The sequence below is a fragment of the Lissotriton vulgaris genome, chromosome 3_1 (assembly GCF_964263255.1).
Source record: "Lissotriton vulgaris chromosome 3_1, aLisVul1.2, whole genome shotgun sequence".
Taxonomy (NCBI): Eukaryota; Metazoa; Chordata; class Amphibia; order Caudata; family Salamandridae; genus Lissotriton; species Lissotriton vulgaris.
This window is the reverse complement of record NC_141689.1, coordinates 372,842,100-372,862,268: the sequence shown is the minus strand read 5'-3', so window position 1 is coordinate 372,862,268 and position 20,169 is coordinate 372,842,100. Positions and strand designations below refer to the sequence as shown.

At 42.8% G+C, this 20,169-nt stretch overlaps 1 protein-coding gene across 6 annotated transcripts in view; it reads right to left on the bottom strand.

The window, feature by feature from the left end:
* Nucleotides 1–20,169, bottom strand: part of GHR (growth hormone receptor) — a 1,047,683-nt gene that overhangs the window by 141,022 nt on the left and 886,492 nt on the right. For all 6 annotated transcript variants that reach the window (XM_086960591.1, XM_086960596.1, XM_086960593.1 and 3 more), the window contains 2 exons: nt 7,286–7,397; nt 2,132–2,292 (listed from right to left, as the gene is read on the bottom strand). In XM_086960591.1, coding sequence (XP_086816717.1) covers nt 2,132–2,292; nt 7,286–7,397 — 273 coding nt within the window. The remainder of the gene's footprint in view (nt 1–2,131; nt 2,293–7,285; nt 7,398–20,169) is intronic.

Below are 20,169 nucleotides of genomic sequence, written 5' to 3'. Positions count from 1 at the left end.
CACAGCGGCAAACTCCAACAGTGTACCCCAGATAGGCGCCAGGTCATTCACAATGTCTCGCACAAAGAGGAGTAGGTGATTGGCATATAGTATTGCGTGGGTCCTATCTGTTAGAGGAATGACCCCATTCCAGGTCCTCTCTACGAAGGCACACAGCAAGTGGCTCCATTGCGAGCACAAACAATAAAGGGGATAGAGGACAAGCCTGTCGTGTCCACCAATGGACCTAGAACGGGGTCGAAATCAAGCGACCCAGGCACACACTGGAGACCGGCTTGGAATATAATTGTTGGAATAATAGTTTTGTTTAGGCCAGGAGCTGAGGCCATATCCCCAAGCAGGCCAGCACAGTAAAATATAGCACCAAGATAAGGTATGGAAAACCTTCTCCAGGTCCAATATAAGGCATGCCACCTGGGGGAATTTACCATCAGGTCTTGTATATGAAAAAGGTGGCATACATTCTGAGAAGTATTGCGGCCAGGGACAAATCTGTATGGTCAGAGTGGACCAGTCCTGGAAGCAGCTGGCCAAACCAAGCAGCAAGCGTCTTGCCCTGTATATTGTAGTCAGCTCCAAGAATGACAATGAGCCAATATGAGGGAAGTCATCAGGTTTTGGGATGGAGACCAGGAGGGACTCACTTAAGGAGTAAGGGTGCACCCTGCCTCCACTGCCGCTGCATACATGGCACCCAGTTTGGGGGACAGGAGGGCTGAAAATAAGTGATAGTACTCCAGGGGCAACCCATTGAGCCAGGTGTTTTGCTGTAAGATAGGTCAGAGATTGCCTGCTTTACATTTGCAATGTCTGCATCCAAATTTGCAGCCGTGGCAGCAGAGATTCGGGGAGCAGGACACAAGATAGAAAGTCATCCGGACAGACTGCGCCTGAGTCTTGTGGCACGCTATATAGTGCTGGAGAATATTCATAAAAGACCTTGACAGAAGTTTGATGAAGGGCCGGGGTTCCGAGTCTTGGCGAGTGAGCCCTGCCAGCAGCTGGCCTGGTGACGCAGGTCTTCCAGTAAAGCCTCCTGAACCAGTCTTGCCTCTGCCAGTTGGAAAGTGAGGGCAGAGTCCACATCCACGCCTTACTGAGACCCGCCAGCATATCCTCAGTCCTCTCAATGTCCCGGGACCTACAGGCCCCAGAAATCTGAGGTATACAACCTCCTCGAATAACCACATTGAAGGCATCCCATTCTAACATTCTAGCATTCTGATGAATGCCGTATCATGGTTCTCTGTGAAGTACTGCTTGATGTATCAACTCACCCTCTAAAAGACCCAAACAGATGCTTACAAAACATTCCCTTCAAAATACTCGAAATAGGGATGAGAAAAGTACATGGGATTCCTCGAAAACTGCAGAATTATTTACTTATTTGGTGCACTAATCAGGACGCAGGAAATATTGGCACCTTCAACTGCTAACTGAAATAAATGATTCTCTAAACCAATCAACAAGCAAATCCAAGAGTCAGTCAAAGTTCACCAGCATTATATACTGAACCCCCAAAATACAGTCATCTTACAAGACTTAAAGCTTCCTAGATGAACCCTCCAAGCTCTCAAATCAAAAGACTACATGAACATCTGGATGGATGTTTCCTGGTGCAATATCATTCACTCCTCTCGCAAAGTGAATTCCACAATGGCTTGAAAACAAAATGGCAGACCAATTCCACTGAAAAAGTATTTGTACTCTGAGACCCATCAAGAGTTTGGAGCTAAGACAGACCAGAAACTGTTTTTAATAATTAGGCTTGTTGGCCGTCTCTATGCACGGATAGGTTGAAATCCAGATATTCAAAGTGGATAACTGCGCTGTTCTGTGTTTGGCAGTGTCATTTAATATGAAAAATGACTTAAACAGTTAAAAATGTTCCATTAAAGTGTACTATGTCTAAAGCATAATCTGCTTTCCAGGGTCATTAACGAAAACCTTATATAAAAATACTGAGTGGTAATTTTAATGGAGTTCATGTGAAATAAGGAACTTTGCACAAATGTGCAAATAATTGCTTGTCTTACGTACAGGTAATTTTATATCTGACCTTTGTATTTCAAAAAGACTGGACAACGCAAATCTTCAATGTGCATAAAGTTTTGAGTAAGAAAAACATTACCTATGTCATCCACACTAAAACAGAAATTTCCAGGTGCGAGGGCTTCAGGTACCAGCTTCAGGCAATATTGTTTCCATATATGGGTATATGTTGAGTTGAAATAACAACTATTTTCACCAGCAGATTTGTAATCAGGACATTCTGCCCAGATAAAATCCTTCCTAGAAAGGAAAATAAAGAGGATAAATGATATTAGAATGTGTGCACTGCAGTTTATATGTCACAAAACATCTGCTGTGCAAGGGTATTTTTTTTTACTCTCAACTGGTTGTTCAAATGTATTTTAAAAAAGGATGCCTTGATCCTGCCTTAAAGGGGTGCCTTTTTTGGATTTATGCCCAACTCTGCAGATAAAGCATCTTTTTTAATTGTTCCCAACAGGGCCATGCCGAAGCCTTTTTTTTTAATGTATAATCAGAATGAATTTGCACATTTCCATTTCCATAATCATAGCTATTTAGACTAACAATACAATTGGAGGGCATCAATTTGTAAATAAGGTGAAAGTTTCATTAGTTGCCACCTGTGCTTAATTTGAGCTGGTGGTTTATGGTGCTTGGCACCCGCACTTTGTCAACCTCGGCAGTTATGACAGCCTGCCACATGGTGGCGCTGTTTGTCTAATTTTATGATGAGCAAATCAAACAATTAGGATTCATAAAGTGTGGCAAATCACCGATGAGGTTCTCAAGGTGCTGTTGAAGTAAAAACAATGAGAAGCAGTGAAAAAAAAGGGAAGATCAGGAGTAAGCACTCCGAAAAAAAAGGGTAGAAGGAGGAGAAGGTGGTGAAAAACAAAACATAAGCAGGAGAAAGCATTTAGAAACACAAGAGGAGAGGAAGGAGAAAGTAAAAAACGAGGCAAAAGCAGGAGAAAGCACTCAGAAAAATGGCGAGGGAAGGAGAAAGCAGTAAAAAAACGAGGAAAGAGTAGGAGAAAGCACTCAGAAAATGGGGAAAAGGAAGGAGAAAGCATTAACAAACCAAGAGAAAAGCAGGAGAAAGCACTCAGAGAAACAGGGAGATGTGGAGAAATCAGTTAAACAACAAGACAAAAGTAGGAGAACGCAGTCAGAAAAACAAAGGACAGGAAGCAGAAAGCAGTAAAAAACAAGCAAGAAAGCACTCAATAAAACAGGGAGGAAGCATAGTGATGCGACAGCAAGAGAGAACTGGGCCTGAGGCCATTAACATTAACAGTTGTGTAATATTTCAGTATACATTAAAATGACTAGCACCTGCCACATAATTCTTTAAGAATAGCTTGGGTGGCAGGTATTTGCCATTTTTAATATATATTAAAAGTCTAAATTGTCACTCTTGTAGAAATGTGATGGTTAGTTGTGTTGGTACCATCACTGGCAGCACTGGGGGGTGGCTGGGTGGGGGGCAGCCAGTGGTGCAAGCTGCGGTGTCCTCCTGACAAATTAAGCACTGGACCTGCCACCCATACCTCATTTTGATACAAAAGCCCGATTCATACACTTATTCATTGTGCATACTGAAATACAGCAGACCTCATACTGTGGTGATTCTTACACAAATGGAGAAATTGCACCACTGAAAAATGTGTATTTCTATCCCAAGCTATTATTAAATCTATTGTAAAAAAAAAAGATCTGCAACAACACCGTTTTAATAGTTTTCTAAATGTCCAGTGTAAAGTCATCACAACACCAGCTGGAAATACTGCATGAACAGGAAACACTTCACCTGGAAAAAGTACAAAAAAAGTATGCAGCACAGGTGTAACCTTTTCATACCAGCCCGGGCCTGGTTCATTTTTACAACAACCATTAAGGATCTGTTACTGCTTACTAAGAGTTAGTTACCTTATATGTCAGGGATTAATTTGCTATTGCCTACTATCAGGTAACTCTATAGGTTTATGCACTATAAAATCTTTCTTCAAGGACCCTCGTTTGATCTACTAGCCACATCGATCGATCAACTGAATATCGACCCCCAGATAATTGTGCCACAACAATATCAAGGGACAAAATGTCGAAAGGTAAGTGCATGCATATAGAGAGGGTATTGATTTACTATTCTTAAGTCAACATCTAAGTACTTTGGAGATATATATCTTAAGTAAATTATCAACAGGTAAGCAAGTAAAATGTTCTATACCTAACTTCGCATATATGTTCCTTAGTGGTATATGCATGTGTATATATTTCACTTTTAATATTTTGGCCGCGATATTGAAACCTATTGTTATTCTAAAATCGATATTCATGGTGCACACCACACTACTTTACAAATCGTGCCTTCAACACCTTTTTCAAGCACATATTTCAATAGCTACTAAAATTGCAAGATAGACACCTCATCTGTGCTAAGGTCCATTTCCAACTGAATGTGTTAGACCGACTCCAAGATCCCATCACAATGAATCTGCTACGACCACTCCCCTACGGCCGGACAACTTCTCACTCGCTGCCTCACTTGAGTACCTCTCAGAGAGCAACTGGGGGGGGGGGGGGTAACTAGATTTGCTGGTAAACTGGGTAATAAGCCAATCCCTGAGCTGATAGCCATTTATAAAGCCAAATGCATCTCCACAGCAGTATATGGTGCCGGCATCTAGGGAGGGGCGGGGGCTAATAGCATAAAGCACTGTGAGAATGCCTTCTTAAAATATCTATTGGCGATACCCAGCTCTACAGCCAACTATATTTGCCACTTTGAGCTGGGTCTGTCTCCTATAGAGGATATTATAAGGACTTATCCTCTTTAACTGTGGCATAAGCTCTGGGTGACAGATGAGGCGGTATTCAATCGTACAGTCATTATGGATTGTATGAAAATGGATGGGGCTGTACATATGCCCTGGCTAAGCCATATCAGGGCTGTGGCTAGAGAGATTGGACACCCCGAAGACATTGATGACCCAGAAACCTTGAAGTTAATCTCCAGGAAACAACTAAAAAAGGAATACATGATATACCTGGACAATAAAAGATGGTGTGTAGAGAGAGGGAAGTAGTCTGTTATGGCCAACTATTTGCTGCAAACAGGTCTGGGCATCCAGCTCTACTTATTCCAACTGAGGGGAATCTTTGACCGTATGCTGTCCCTGTGATGACACCTCAAAACAATCGACTATTCATGTCACCTTTTTTTGTAAATTTTATACTAATCCGAGGAGCAGATTTTTAATTCCCTTTTTAAAACATATTGGATTAAGACAGTGCAATAATGCCCTTTTGTACCTGCAATACATGGATAGTGAGATATGTATTAGTGTGGTGGTGTCATATCTAAAAAAAATTATAAGACCTAGAAATACAATGCAGGGAAATTGTTACTTGAATCAATTAAGGTAAAATAATAGAAAACTGTGGACACTGATAATATTCTTGAGATTGTATAAACCAAATGGGATATATTTTATAAGTTCTGATTAAGTGATAATATAATATTGCAACTCATAATGTTTTTATTAATAGTTATTAATATTATAGTTTGTTTTTAATGTTATTAGGTGGATAAGGATGAAATAGATGTAGTTGTGTTTGCTATAGAAATGAATAATTATGTAATTTCATTGTGCTTTTATGGTTTTTCACCACAAAAATCGAATAAAGCTATATTTGATTTTATTTGATTTGACTACCTCGCATAGTTGGAGGATCCCTCAAAAGCATTTATTTGACAGCTCCTTCACTGTGCAAAACTCACTAAATCGCTCACTGGGATCGGCCTCTGGATTGTTCATTAATACTCATGCCACTGACATCAATTCCATCATGAAAGGTCTGAACAACAAATCATATCGGAAAGGTGTGCTTCCCGGTGTTCTCAAAATGATTGAGCTCCTACTCTACTGAACATCACAAACTGGATGCAAACAAGTTACTCAGCTCTAGTTTTCACCCCAGGAACCAAAGACTGAATTTAAAATTCAACATTGAAAGGAGATTCCCAACAAGCGGTACAGGGCATGTTACGGTAACCAAAGGTATTCTGTACCAAACTAACTACTGGCCTCACTTGGAGTTTCATAATTTTCCCTTCCTGTTTTTAAATTGCAATTGAAATATAGAAGCTCATAAATTCATTGACTGATCCCTACTACCTGCCAACATTGATTTAACAGTTAGATTTCATCTATTGTTTAATAGTGCTTTGCTGCAATAATCCTTTGTTAAATAAATACACCATTATCACATGTGCAAACATTAGTAGTGCACATTGATTACACTCTTGCAAGCACAATTCTTATTTCGAATGTTTGAAATAAAATTTGCAAATGAAATATTTGCAAATGACTTAAAACCAAATCCACAAAGTTTATATATATATGGTATATATTATGGTTCAAAGGGAGGAAGAGGTAGCTATTCATTGGTATCCAAGGCTTCGCAGGGCCTGATTAGTGTTAACAATATCTTGATTGCAGGGAGGCTGACCGGGTAAGTGTTTCCAGTAAGACTCTAGAGAACTCCCAAGTCTGACGTTGCATGAAATGTTATGTTACGTTATGAAGATTTGTAGAGTGTGCTATCACTCAGGATGGTATCCGGACACTGAGCAGATGTAGTGTAGCCTTGCCTAGGGTGGCTGGAGGGATTAATCGATGAGTCAGGTATGCAAATTCTTGTGCAGCTCAAGCATTGAGGAGGAGGCACTGATGTGTAAAGGCAGGTCATTGGCTTTAGGAGTGATGTAGGAGAAGGCCCACCAGTCTGCTCTAGTTCTGCATATGCATGAGATGTGTGGTAGTAGGAGTCCATCTGGTGGGAGGAGTCTGGTGAGTTTATGAAAGAGATACGGCTATTGAGCAATGCAGGGACCGTGTTTTGCAGAACTTTGTAGGTGCGAGTGAGGAGTCTAAACTGTGTTCATTTTGGTAGTGGAGATCCTTGAGGTGCGGTGTTATGTGTGTGTGAAGAGGGAGGTTTGAGAGCGACAACTGCAGTTGCAGAGCAATGTTCAAGCTGCCAATGAATGTTGGTGCGGTATGTGTTTTTGCCAAGCTATACCATGATGCAACCATCTAGTTTTTTTTGTACATGTGTTGACGTATAAGTTGCCGCTCTATGGTATCCAACATGTTCAAATGTAAATGTAGGTCGAGAAATTTTCAATGTCTTATAGAAAATCATTTCCAAAGCAAATATTATTAAATGAGCTTTAGGTTGCCCTTACCCTAAAGCATACATCAGTTTTACGCGGTCTGTCACGTTGCGTACGTTCCCATAGTTCCAAAAACACGTAAACGTCTCTTGTTCTGGTGATCTGCACCTAAATACAGGTTCTCCTGAAAGGAAGAAAAGGAAAAAGGAAAACATGTACAGAATACCTTTAGATCTAGCAGTATGAACACAAGAAAGTAGATGTGTAGGACTATACCATAGGGCACAAGAATAACTCTACAAAGAATGATAACATTCAAAATCACCCTGTGTCCAAATTATGTGATTTGCACTGTTTGTTTTGCTTGTATAATAGGGAACTAAACAAATAGCTCTTGCTCTAACCTTAACCTGGACATTATGACTTCAGTTTTATCCAGTGCAAAATGGAGCAACATTTTACACTATTTTTTCCTGCCAAGTATGTATTAGAGAGACAAGTTAATAAATGTTGCTTCACTTTATAAATGTAAAACATAGGACATTTTTGTTAAAATCAGTAGTTCAATTTCTTATTTTGGAAGCAGAATATGCAGTGGAAAAGGAATTTTGTTCAATTTTTTCCCCCAACAGATTTTTAACTTATAAACACTGAGTCCAGAGCACATGTGACGTTAGCTATTATAACACATGTAAAGTGCAAGTATGACAGTCTTTGTAATGAGAGTATCAAGAATAAGGAAACAAGACCGATAAAAGTTGTTTTCTTGGTTTTATATTTGGTTGTGATCCTCATTCAAGAGGAAATCCAAAGGAAAAAATAGCCACAAACCGGTCAACTACAACACTACGGGCCCACTCACTATCCTCATTAATAAACACCTGAGTGAGTGGCACACCCAAGAATTAATTGATGAAGATGAATTTCTATACATGAGAGTAGTTAGACCATCTTCCCCCTGGTTGTACACTCTCCCTCAAATTCAAAAGCCAGCTGAATTCCCGCATGGTCGGCCAATAGTATCAGGCATGGGCGGGCCCACAAAAAAACTTTCTCAATATGTTGACGTCTTTTTGAACCCCCTGGCGAAGAATCTCCCGTCATTCATACAAGATATGAAGCATATTCTGAGTGTTTTGGCTGACATCCAGTGGCAACCTGGCCTTGTGATTGCCACCCGGGATGTGGTGTCGCTGTACACCTCTATCAAACCTGAAATGGGCTTAGAAGCAATAACTAAATGTCTACACAACAGACAGGTCACATTATGGGAACACACTAACATGCTTGTTTCCATGATGGACATTATTCTTAAGAACAACTTCTTCATCTATGACAAACAGTGGTAAAGGCAAAGAAAGGGTTTTGCCATGGGGTCGAGGTTCTCACCATCCTTTGCTAACCTCTACATGGGGTCACTGGAAGCAGACTGGATCTCTGAACCAATGGAGCACCTTGAATGGATCACATGGTATACTGGGGGCGGTATATTGATGACTGCCTACTAATCTGGTCAGGTAGCCAAGAGACATTGTGTGACTTCTGCGATTACTTAAACACAAATAACATGGACATGAGATTTACTTGCCATATCAGCACCACCAATGTTACTTTTCTTGATGTAGAACTATACATTAAAGACGATGTTCTCCACAGTCGCCTATATCGCAAAGAGACTTCCTGTAATGCTGTCTTGCATGCAGGAAGTTAACATCCCGACCATCAAATAGACACTATCCCATATGGAGAATTTATACGTGCTAGGAGTTCATAGACTGCATTAGTGATATGACAAAACGCTTCTCTAAAAGGGGGTATAAACCCAAAGTCCTTCGCAAAGCAGCAAAAAGAATCAAGGGAATTAAAAGGGGAATTCACATTTATCAAAAAAAACTGTCAAGTTCAAACCAAACAGCCAGTGAGGCTCGTCATGGACTACAATGAAATGAGCCTATGTGTCAAGAAGAGCATTAACAAACATTGGGGTGTCCTACATGCTGACAGATCCCTAAAGGAAGCTATTACAGAAAAACCCCAAATTACATACCGTCGTGGTAAGAACCTCAAAAACAGACTTGTTCCGCATGTCACCGAAACCAATACGTGGCTCACTGAGCGATCCAAAGGTTTCTTTACATGGGGTTGCTGTGGAATGTGTAAATGGGCTAGCCATGGAACCAAAACCTTTTCTGGATTCCACACACGTCCTTTCTCCATCAACAGACACATTAACTGTAACACCAGATACGTAATCTACATCTTACAATGTACGTGCAAAAGCCAGTATGTTGGCAGTACCATCAGGCCTCTCAAAGAACGCATTAGAGAACATGTCAGAGGCATTCATCAACAACATGCATGTTATCTGATGGCACTACACATGGCAAAATGTCAGTCGCAGGTCAACACAAGACATTTCAGTTTTTTGGAATTGACGCCACCGAGGCTAATGTCGGAGGGGGCAATCGTTAACTGAAACTTAGACGTCAAGAAGCCACCTGGATCATGAGATTACAAACGGTGAAGCATGGCCAAAATTCGGATGATGAGCTTCATTACTTTTTAGGTCCAAGAACAATCACAAACATTAGGAATCCCGTTTTGTTCTGTACCCATTACATACCATCATCACTGAATGGGATAAAACAGTGAGGATTTACTTTTCTCAAATCAGCTTCTGATTAAGGGATTTCCTGTGTTCTTTTACCTCATTACAGGAGTTATGATAAGCGCAGTACATTCTGATAATCATGTGTAGGTCTTTACAGGTCTGTGTTTTTCTCGAGCGCTTTGTTTGAGATTTTTGTGATGATGTTTTTCAAGATAATGTTTGCTTTTGTTTACTTCCATTCAATTAGATATGGTAATAGTAAGTTTATGTCATGCCACATATTTCTGAAACCATCCATAAATAACAGTCCGCAACTTACTATTGCTTTTTCCTGTAACTATCAGCCAGAATGATGTTGTGTAGGTTGCTTATTTTGCACTTATGACTTATGTCTTCTCGTTCTGCATTGTAAATGTATTTGTTTCATTCATAATAACTTTATTTCGGCCATAATGGCCATAAAAGTACATAAAAAAGGAAACACAATTCAGCCAGTTAAAAGAAAACACCGAACAAGCCAATTCGGGGATGCAGAGACATACATACACTAAGTAAATACAGTTACTTCATTTAGGGAACTTAACTATTAGAAAAAGGCAGTATGGGAAATCTAAAACCTATATCTTAAGAATATAATTTAACATCTAAATATTAAAATACAATAAAAAAAAAAGTATAATAGCAACAAATAAAAACATCGCAAGCACATCAACCCCTACGAATATTCGGTATATTGCCATCCTAATAGTGGGCGGGTCCATCAGAAGTTGCCCACCTTATTAGCAGAACACCCTTGACAAGGCAATTGGTTGAATTTGCATTAAAGACCATATATTTCGTCTTTGTGATGTTAACCATAAGATTCCTCCTCTTGCAAAACTGGCCAAATTCCTCAAGGACACACTGCATCCCCATAGGTGATTTTGAGAGGAGCAGAGTGTCGTCCGCACACATAAGTGCAGGAAATTTGTGGCTTGCCAGTTTTGGGGGGTCTATATCTTTCACTGCAAGAAGGTCTTCGATTAGCCCGTTGAGAAAGAGGGAGAAAAGGGTCGGTGCGAGCACGCACCCCTGTCTCACCCCCTTCTCAACGGGGAAAGGAGAAGTCAGTTTGCCATTCTTGCCGAACCTCACCCTTGCATATGTACCTTCGCCTAGGAGCCTAAACTGGTGGCATAGGTACCGTGGCGCTCCCATGTCTAACAGTATACCCCACAATTGTTTGCAGTGAAAAATATCAAAGGCAGATTTTAAGTCCACGAACGTGAGGTAGAGACTACCACCTTCCAGGACTATATGTTTCCAGTGGATCAGTTGTAACCTGAACAACTGGTCTATAGTCGATGTTTTACTTCTAAAACCCAGGGGGGTCAAAATATCATGCTCCTCCATCCACTCGTGCAACCTAGCTAATAAGACTCTGGCATAGATCTTTTGAGACACGTCTATCAGACTTATCGGCCTGTAGTTAACAGGATCAACCGGGGACCCCTTTTTAGGTCGAGCAGACGTACTCTCAATGCGTGAGCATTGAGAGTGTCTGCTACAGACCTAATGTGGCCCGTATTTAGGAGAGTGGACACGACTCAGACGCGCACTTTTGCAGTCTCAGTTTTGACCGCGGGAGCGCGCGTCTGAGCCGCGCTTGCGCAGAGTAACTCACAGCCCCTGCTCACACACAGACACAGCCAGCCCCAACCCCTCTGCATGCACGCACACACACACACATACACACGCTGCCGCCCCCCACCCCCCACCATACACACAGACACGCAAGCACGGAGCCCCACTCACCGGGACACAGCCAGCCCCCACCACTCTGCATGCACGCACACACAGGCGCGCACGCACACACACACACACACATACACACGCTGCAGCCCCACTCACTGAGACTTCTACTCCGCAGGACTCTTCCGACGTCAACGGGCACAGGGACACCGGCACTCCGCTCCTTGGCTTCCCGGGTGGACGCCGGCTGCACGCAGGGCTCTCCTCTCTCTGCACCGGAGCCATGCGCCAGCCACTGCAGCCTGCCTCCTGGGAAGCTCCGGTCGCGTGTCCGGCCCCACCCCCGTCCCAACAAAGGTTGCCTGGCTTCCTGTTGAAGCCGGGCTGTGGCGGTGAGTTTGCTTGTTTGGTTTTCTTGCTATGTGCGTCCCATGAGACGCTGGAGAGGCGTTCTTTGCCACACCATTGAATTTGATATCGGACATAGTGATATAATAATTGATGGGCAGAGAGGTGGATACATCAAAGTGGTGTACGAGAAGTCGAAAACATTATACCATCAATCGTAGGATTTCACCCCGAGGAGCCTATGTTTAGGCGAAACACGTTGTCTGTGCTACCTGAAAAAGGATTGGAATAAAAGAGGGAAAATACGGAGTGACTGATTCAATTTGCTTCTTCTAGTACTGTTCTTAATGTGTTGACTGTTACACTGAGGTTTGTTGTTGCCTCTCATCTTGTGTTCTAAAAGTCATTTATGTATGACCAATTGGAATGGGTCAATTTTGAGGAGGGCTACTTCGGCTTGATACATTGATTGCTACTTCAAGTGGTTCGGTAAGAGATCCCCTTGCTGCAATAATCTGTTGTAAAGTAATCATGATTCACACGGTTATTTACATTCAGTTACAGTTCTCATCAGTATGAGCTCATATCTATGCTAACCCGCCGGACGTCATAAATTAACCTTCAATTACTATTTATTGTTCAGGTACAATATTTTTGAAAAACTAGAAGTAAAACACACTGAAAAAACTGTCCTCGCCAGAATGTCACCTGTTAAAAGGTTGCAGTCAGATAGTTGCCGAATGCCCTGTGTCATGCGTGACACCTTCACCCGTCAGGTCTTTCTAGCCAATCGCACTCTACATGCCGGGAATTTTCAGACATAACATACTTCAAATGTTAAAAAACCTGGGATGCGATTTGTTTTTTTTCCGAAAAGCCGGTACTGGATGGAAGTGTCACACATTCCACTAGGCAGTTATACGCACTGTTCTGGAGCCAGACCGAAAGACACTGATTACCCTTCCAACTTTCAAAAAGTTTTCGAAAACAGTGTTCTCTAAAGTGGCATTTTAATAGTACTGGACCAACTCGTCACACCCAGGGGCGTGGCTACCATTCATGCAGCTGGTGCAGTTGCACCGGCACTTAGAGCCCAGAGGGACCCATTGAACCCTGATAATTGCTGTATTTTACTACCCTAGCAGCAGTGAAGGGGTAATTTTCCATACTTGCACCAGGGCCTATGGCATCCTTGTTACTCTACTGGCCCCGTCCACATCCCACCTCTCCCACAAAGAAGAGACGAGACCCTGGAGACCCTGTCTGTCCCACTGGCAGCTAGATTAAACTAAACGACATTGCAGTGCTGCAAAGTGCTGCAAACCTTGTAACACATGGAATTTCTTGAAAACAAATAAACAGAGAATGACTTGCATGGCTGCCCCTAAAGGCAGTGCTCTTTGTTTTCCTTTCTGTTCACAACATCACTCAGCGCCACCACAGCATCAATCTGTGCAACCATTCAAAAGCACCTGGTTCAAATATGTTCTCTCAATGTTTCAAGCTTTATTACAAATGTAACAAAAATATGTTAATATTTCACATCTGTTCTTGGATTTTCGCTTTCAATAAAATACACTGAACATAATCTTCACAAAAGTTATTTACAAAACTTTAAGCTATTGCCATTATAAAATACAATGACTTTTATTTAAGTATTAATTATTGAAAAAAAATTAAAAGCCATTGTTATTTGTAATATCAATACATGTAAGTCACGTAAATACAACACATATTGCATTACAAATGCTATAGGTGTCACATTTGCGAAAGTTATAACTATTGGCATTGTAAATGACAAAGCTATTAATTTAGCTATTTTAAAAAACAAAACATGAATAAAACATTTGTCATTTACAATACCAATAGCTCAAACTTTCCTAATGCGAGACCTATTGCATTGCAAATGCTTGTTGTAAATTGGGATGATCTCAGCCCCGGCCCATGAGGCAGGGGACGGCACCCCATTAAGAATCGCGTCAAAAAGTAATTGGAGATAAGGGGCCCACACTGCCTGTTCACTTCTGTAGAGATCCCAGGGAATTCTATCTAGGCCAGGGGCCTTATTTGGTAGTATCTTTGCATTTGCGGGAGATACCTCAGCCAAGGTGCAAGAGGGTTGATCCCTGTGAACGGCTGAAATTCGAGAATTACATATATTACCCTTCATGGGTTGAGCTTCTGTTGTGCTTGAGTATAATTGTTTGAAATGAAGGCGCCAAGCATCCTCAGAGATATTGGGCTCTATGGCAGACCTACCCTCGGCACGTCCCGAGTGGATCAAGTTCCACAAGCCTCTAAAATCTTTTTGGTCTAAGGCATTTTTTATTGCCTCCCATCTTTCCATTTCCCATTCTGCCTTTGCACATAAAATCACCTTTATAAAGTGAAACCTACTTTCCCTAATAGATGCACTATCACCCTTTTTAAGGGATATGAGAAGCGTGCTTTTCGCGTCTCTACACATCGTATTGTACCAGGGATTTGTTCTTTGTTAGTTTGTCGGAGTAAAAAAAGGGGGCCAATATTGCAACCAAATCCTGATGGAGGGTTGCTAACTCTAGATTAGAAATTTCAGAGATCTCAGAGGCTAAGGGGCAAATAAGGGGGATGACCTTTTCCAGCACAGGGATGACACGTAGATAGATTTCTCGTAATGTGTCCTGGGACTCGGATATGGCACCCCAACGGATGCGCCTGCCTCCACCGACCACTGTTAGGTTATCTTGTTCTACAGCTTGCCCCGATTCTGTCACTTGTACATCCAATGTCAGAACCAGGGGGTTGTGATCACTTTGTGGCCGGGGATGAACACAAAACTTTATTGCTTTATGCCAAATATCAGTATGTATTAGGATGTAATCTATTATGGATTCCTGGGCCGGTTTATTATAGGTAAAGTGACCCGGATTATCATCAGCGTACCTGCCATTGCAGTCCCTCAATGAGTATGTCAGAGTTAAGGAAGTCAATTGGAGGACCAGATGGGTCCATCCTCTTATAGAATAGGCCTTAGCAACAGGGATCGATAAAGTTGCATCCTCCTCAGACAGGATTGATAATGGTAGACCATTTAGGGGCACGAAGTGGCAGTTAAAACGCCACCTATGATGGACGATGCTACCCCTGTGAGCGTTTCCAATAGGGCTGCCAAAAGGTTCAACGTTATTGATGTATACCCATACTTTACTGGCCTTGAGTATACATTTATAATGGCCATATTGCGTAGGTCAGCCTTAGAGAGGATAATGCATTGAATGTCCGGCGTGTGGGTGTCAAAACGCCTTATTGAATATCCTAGATGGGAGCCCATCCAGATGCATAGGCCCCCAGAGGGTCTGCCTCTTAAACCTTTCACTGCTGGCTCACTGTATGATACAAAACCTACTCTATGGAGGGTATTTAAAGCCCAAGTTTCCTGAAAAAGGCATATTTTGTGATCATCAACAAAGATACCCCAGTCCTGCTGCTCCAATTCACCCCGTAGACCTGCTATATTCCAAGACATAACCTTGGTGCCATTTAAGGTTCCTTCCCACTCGCATACTGGGTTAGACTCTACTTCTTAGCCAGATGGATTTACTGGCGTGCCTATGAGTTCACACGAGGAAACAATAGTTTGATGGAGTATGCCCTCCTCCCCAGCGGATGTACTATTAAAAATGAATCCTGCCACCGGGTGGCCAACAGCCTCGAGTACACCTGAAGGAGTGATCCTCGCCCCTCCTTCACGCCCATTTACACTCCCATGCTTGAGTGGTTGGCCTAAAGGCTCATCTCCTACCCCGGGGGTAAAGTAAATGTAAATGTATAGGCATTTATATAGCGCACTACTTACCCGTAGGGTCCCAAGGCGCTTCGACCGCTGCGAAACCCTTCCTGGCTTCCCTGAGAGATGGTCCCTTAATGGGTATCTCCAGGGTGAGACCAGGCATCCCCGGCGGTCTGGTGGGGCCGTTAGTGACGATGAGGCAAGCTAATGCCCAGAGTTGCCGAGTGTGATCGCTGATCAGAGTGGGCACCGAGGCGAGAGAATTATCGAGTCCGCTGACCCTGGTCCAGAAACCTGCCGCGCCGGGAATCGAACCCTGGTCCCGGGCCGTCCTCTGCTCTCGGGTCTGCCGCCTCTAACCAGTGAGCCACACTACTTCACTAAAGTCAACAGGTTATTAGGACAGATGGTGGGTAAAACCTGGATTGGCTCCAGTCAGTCGACCATATCCAGGATGCTGTATCTATTTCTTACAGGAATGTTAAATGCAGAATCAAAATCGTCCAACCCGGGGGTGTTAATCACAGATCCACAATAGGGTCGCCCCTCCCGGTTCCTATCCTGATACCCCTTCTGCTCACCTCGAGGTAAAGAAGAGTAAAAATAGCTGAGATCCAGGGCCTGTACAGAGGATTTGGAGTTATAGTGTTGGCCACTGGAGATATAGGGGGCGGCCCACCTATCTCCAAAATTACCTTCTATACAGTTCCCTGGAATGTCTTTCTTCCTCCAACCAACCCAGTTTACTCTGCGCACGTACAAAATGTTGCTGCATGTATTTGGAGGGAGGGGCCTATGGTTATTTAACCAGTGGATTGTTTTGTTTTTTTAGTTCAGTGTAGGATTCTGACCTTCCCTCAGCTAGCCCCGGGAACCCAGCCAAAACAACCACATATGGTACTGACTCCGGTGGCAAATCAATATGCGATAGAATATTTGCATTATTCACAGAATTATCTGTACCTTTCGGACCCCCCTGTGCCCTTATTGCGGAGTCCAGTTCCGGGGTTTGGGCTTGCCGGGTACTACCCCTCGCTAAGGCACTACTTCCCTTGGGTGCTCTGGCATTGGCAGTAGTTTCGCTTGATGCAGCATTCCCACTGGTTGAGCCTTCCATTGATTCTCCAACATGGGGGTCAGGGTTCAAGTTGGTGCTGTGCACAACCCTGCATCCTTCAGTGGTTGCATTCATGACCAGATTTTTCCCTGGGAGATTCTTCTGTATGCCATCAAGGTTTGTCATTGCCGAAGATTCAAAATTCACCAACCTCTCCTCCTATCGATAAAAGTTTGTCAAGCAAGAGTTGCATAGTGGAGGTGATGAGTCCACCTATCTTTTGCAAAAGTTCATCATCTAATGCGAATGGAGAACCAGCAAGTGGGGCAACAGATGGTGTGTTTTCCTCTGGCATACCTAGGTTTAGGTGTCTAGAATCATGTGGGTCACCATGATCATTCAACTTCGGGATTTTGGGGTTTTTGCCCCTCTGTGTGCCCTCTCCTCGCTTCCTTTTTGGAGTTGCCCCCGTCTTATTTGCAGATTTGTCCTTTGGGGCTTCCGGTGTTCCCCCCACTGGTGGGCTGATAAGTGCCTGAACTTCGATAGTGGGGGCTTGGGTGTTCTTACACGTAGTTCTCCTCGGGAGAGCGGGAACCCCCCATGGAAGCACAAGCCTCCTCCCCGAGGGAGGGAGAACTGCTGCCCAGTTGCGGGGCTCCACGGACCATGGCCCTAGCATTAAATCTATCTGGGGTTTGTGTCATTTTCAGGTCGCCCATCGAAGAACGTTTGGCAAATTCCAGTTCCTGAGACACTCTACGCTCGGTCAGAGCGATCTCATGTGCCAAGACCGAAGTAGCCCTTGTGATGAAATGATTCAGGGTTCAAGCTACATGACCCCCTGTCACCACTTTCCTACTTTTACCCTCTCGGCCAGACATTGCAGTCAAATTGGTAAATATACTTAGGGACAGATAAAGATGTTGTATCGCAAACGAAAATGAAATTGCTAAATTACTAAACAAACACTGACCTTGAGTTGCAGGAGTTATGGGGGTGGCCCAGCCCAGCATCCACCAGGCACCAACGGGCACAAACAGGTCCGCCCTTGGCCCAGACTTCGCCCGGCACGCGTCCCGCGTCAAATAGCGCTGGTGGGCGGCCATGCACAGGTGTGGCGAGTTAGAGGACTCCTGGTCCTCGTAGTCCCTTCAGCAGCTCTCTCACCAAGTCCCAAACAGCGAGCGGCAAATGTATTTGTACCCATTAGGCCCTTTTTCTGCGTCTCAGGCAAGTAAAGTATTGTCTTTTCTTTACATAGTTGTTCCATTCTGTTGCTCAGACAATGTTCAACCTTCTCATCACATCCCAACTTTTCATAGCATAAGCATTTATTTTTTACTCACTCGATACCCTTATTGCTCCCCTTTCAAATCTGGTTTGTGAACCCATCTCTGCCCGTTTTACGTGCTATTCCGGTTACTTAGCGTCATTAGGTAGTTTAGCGGTCTAGTCTTTTCCGCTAAATCCGCACGTCACCTGCTTAAGGAGGGCCGTGTTGTGCTTGATCATTCCGTATCCGACAACAGCATAGCACTCGGTTCTTGGCACTCTGCGCTTCAACCGAAGTAAGCGTTCCCACTTCTTTTTACTTTCCTCGGCAGCGGACCGCTTCGGAATACTCGTACTTATTATCCCCTTTTTTTGTTCATAGCATGCCAACATTTCTGTATAATTGACGGCAGTACCCGCCGGTCTTTGTGAATTTTCGTTGCTTTGGGTTTTACCCTGACGATAACGGCCCATTGTGGCTTTTCACCACCCTATGCCTGGTTCTGGACCGGGTTGGAAGTATCACCGGTCCTCCGGTGAGTGTTGACTTTGGTCATTTTTTGACACAACATTTTGGTATATTTCCCTTTTGATCGCATAGTCTTTACACCATTTTCCCCTTTTCTCCTTTTATAGATACCGCTATTTTCGATTATATTCAGGTACCACCTGCCATTTTTACCCTGTATTTTTCACCTCCCCTGGCTCCGCTCCCCATTCCAATTTACTTTACTTTATCTTTCCTTCCTTTCGGGTGTGCGCTCACCTATACTTGAGTTTTCATGTTTTACGTTTCTGATATTTTTTTGCTCATATACGATGCTTTTTTATACTTTTACTTTCTCTATAGTTTATGGATGTTTTCCATGATGATTATGATGCCATAGCTGATGTTTTTCTACTTTTTATGGATTTTTTCATAAGGTGATTGATTACCTTTGAATTTATGGCATTATTAGCTGAGAGGCGCACCACTTCCATGTTTTTGTCTCCTGTCTTATTTTACAGGTCTTTACAAGTGCTTTTTGTTTTACAGGTTGCTATAATCATTTGGGGGCGCATATTTATTGCTGTAGAGAACTATGAATACATGTGTTTTTTCCTTAAAAATTATGTGGATCTTTTTATGGTCATCACCCACCTTCGCGTCACTCACTTGTTCCTGCTTCTCCAGTTTTCATTACTGTTTGCAGTCCTTTTATTACAGTGCGACAATGTGATACTTTCCTGAGGGTCAACGCATTTTTACTTCTTCCTGTGCCTACCTACCTTTTCTCCCTTTCTTTTCTTCCCCTTTACCCCCATATGTTTCTTTATATTCTCAAAATACATTTGTTTCTAATTCGGGCTTAGAAGTTCCTGTCACTCACCATGGTTACTATCTTACGTTAAGTGATTGTCACAAAAAAATATTGTCCTTCCACTTACTTCTTTTAGGGTTTCCTGGAGGTGCTTTTTCTTGCCACATTATTATTCACTTCGGCTAAACGTTTAATCATTTACTGTACTATATACTGTACCTATTTCCTCTTTGTATCCCCCCAGCCCTGAAGAGTCACGGGTAACTACCCGTCTGACGAAACACGTGTCAAAGGCTGGTTTTTCCTTTGGATTTCCTCTTGAATGAGGATCACAACCATATATAAAACCAAGAGAACCAACTTTTGTTTATCGGTCTTGTTTCCTTACTCTTGATACTCTCATTACAAAGACTGCGATATTTGCACTTTACATGTGTTACAATAACTAACGTCACGTGTGCTCTGGACTCAGTGTTTACATGTTGCAGGGTAGGTGACCTACTCTTTCTCAGGGGGTTTGGGTCTCCCCTGACCAAGTAGCACCGTTCTTATTTTTGTACTTTATCTTATCTCACCGCTACCTGAAGTGCGCCATTATTTTCTGAATACTAAAAACCCTACGCAGGATTCTTAGATTTTTAACTTAGACAGGTGTTCCTTTGGGAAGGTGCCTGCAGATTAGAACCATGAAAAAGGAGGACAGTGATAAAAAACTCAAATTTCTAGAGGACAAGTTCACACATATTATCTATAATAGATCCATATAATTATATACCGAAATGAAAAAGAGCCACAAAACTAACTTTGACAATGTCCTGCCAACTAAGGAGGCATATATCCTGCCAACTGGATGGCAGATGA